The 1,816-nt window shown below is 41.8% G+C and overlaps 1 protein-coding gene across 1 annotated transcript; it reads left to right on the top strand.

Annotated features, from left to right (window-relative positions):
- Positions 1–257: 257 nt before the first annotated feature.
- On the top strand, positions 258–1,590 carry LOC125394489 (protein cornichon homolog 1-like). The gene is given in 2 exon segments (XM_087911099.1): positions 258–699; positions 701–1,590. Coding segments are annotated over 2 exon segments (435 nt in total). The 5' UTR covers positions 258–312; the 3' UTR covers positions 749–1,590.
- Positions 1,591–1,816: the final 226 nt, after the last annotated feature.

The following is a 1,816-nucleotide window of genomic DNA, read 5'->3' as shown; positions in this document are numbered from 1 at the left end:
CTGTTTTTGTGCTCCTCCCTTAAATTTAACAAGGGGAGGATAATTAGTGACAACTTCACACTCTGTTGAGAGAATTACCAAGGTGAAGACATGCGAAGTTCTTACACTGGCAGGTACATAGAAAGTACATCATACAAGTGAGCAGAGATCTCCCAGCTTTTATACTGGGTGTTAAAGCTGTCGGCAGGACAGGCATCACCATCTGATGTTCCCACTGAAATAAAAGTTCATGTTAAAAGTGCACGTTTTGGAGAGGGCCGTGCGCCGTCTTTCTCCGCTGGCCCCGGCGCGCCCGGCAGATCCTCCCCGGCCATGGCTTTCACTTTCGCGGCCTTCTGTTATATGCTGGCGCTGCTGCTCACCGCTGCGCTCATCTTCTTCGCCATCTGGCACATCATAGCGTTTGATGAGCTGAAGACTGATTACAAGAACCCTATAGACCAGTGTAATACCCTGAATCCTCTCGTTCTTCCAGAGTACCTCATCCATGCTTTCTTCTGTGTCATGTTTCTCTGTGCAGCAGAGTGGCTCACACTGGGTCTCAATATGCCCCTTTTGGCATATCATATTTGGAGGTACATGAGTAGACCGGTGATGAGTGGCCCTGGACTCTATGACCCGACGACCATCATGAATGCAGACATTCTAGCCTACTGTCAGAAGGAAGGATGGTGCAAACTAGCTTTTTACCTGCTAGCCTTTTTTTTACTACCTATACGGCATGATCTATGTTTTGGTGAGCTCATAGAACAACACAGAAGAATCGGTCCAGTTAAGTGCATGCAAAACGCCGCTGATTGAAGGGATTCTATCCAACAAGGTCCTGTTTCCAAGAGTAGCCTATGGAATCTGATTAGTTACTTTAAAAAACGACTCCTTATTTTTTAAATGTTTCCACATTTTTTTGCTTGTGGAAAGACTGTTTTCATGTGTTATACCTGGATGAAGACTTTAAATGGAATTCCGTATAAATTACTATAAAATGATCACCTCTGGTGTTGACAGGTTGAACTTGCACTCTTAAGGAACAGCCATGACCCTCCGAGTGATTTTATTAATTACTGATGGCCCTGAGTCCTTTGGGAGCTTGGTTTAGAGGGCTTGTTGGGCTCCAGGATAAATTAGCTATAGATACGAGGTGCTTCTGGTGAACTGAAAATGTATGTCTGACTTGTGGGGAAGGCCGTAGGCCTCCGCACTGATCACTGTAGATGATTATGTATGGACATGACAGTAGGAAGAATGGGATTTCCTTCCCTGTCGACTTGAATAGTATCCCTGTATATTGCATGAGAGAGGGATCTCCCTCATTTCCATCAGAGTAATACACTTGCTTTAATTCTTAAACATAAGTGATACAAACATATGCTGAATTACCTGTAAAGAATGCATTTAAAGCGATTTTAAATGTATTTTTATTTGTAAGACATTATTTACTAAGAAATTGGGTTATACTATGCTTACTCTTCTAATCCAGTGGTCAAGGTATTCTTAAGAATTTGCAAGTACTTTAGATTTTCCAAAGTGAACGAGAGAACTGTGTAACCACCCGCTGTTCCTTCGGTGCAACCCAATAAACTCTGAGATGAAGATGCTTTCCAGTGCGTTGTTTTCGAGATCACCAACAGCTATTCCTCATGCTCAGTCAATCCATCATAATAAAAGACATAATGTCATTTTAAAATTTAAAAAAAAGTGCACGTTTTGATGTTAAATATAAACCTATATAACTGTTCTTATGTGGATATGTGTTCCAGGTTCTTGGTTAATATGGTCAAATGTTGAAGACCAATGATAAGACCTGAGGGGTATTTGA

The sequence above is a fragment of the Myodes glareolus genome, chromosome 1, assembly GCF_982192425.1.
Source record: "Myodes glareolus chromosome 1, mMyoGla1.1, whole genome shotgun sequence".
NCBI classification, from domain to species: domain Eukaryota; kingdom Metazoa; phylum Chordata; class Mammalia; order Rodentia; family Cricetidae; genus Myodes; species Myodes glareolus.
Note: the sequence above shows the minus strand (reverse complement) of the source record. Positions and strands in the feature narration are given on the sequence as shown.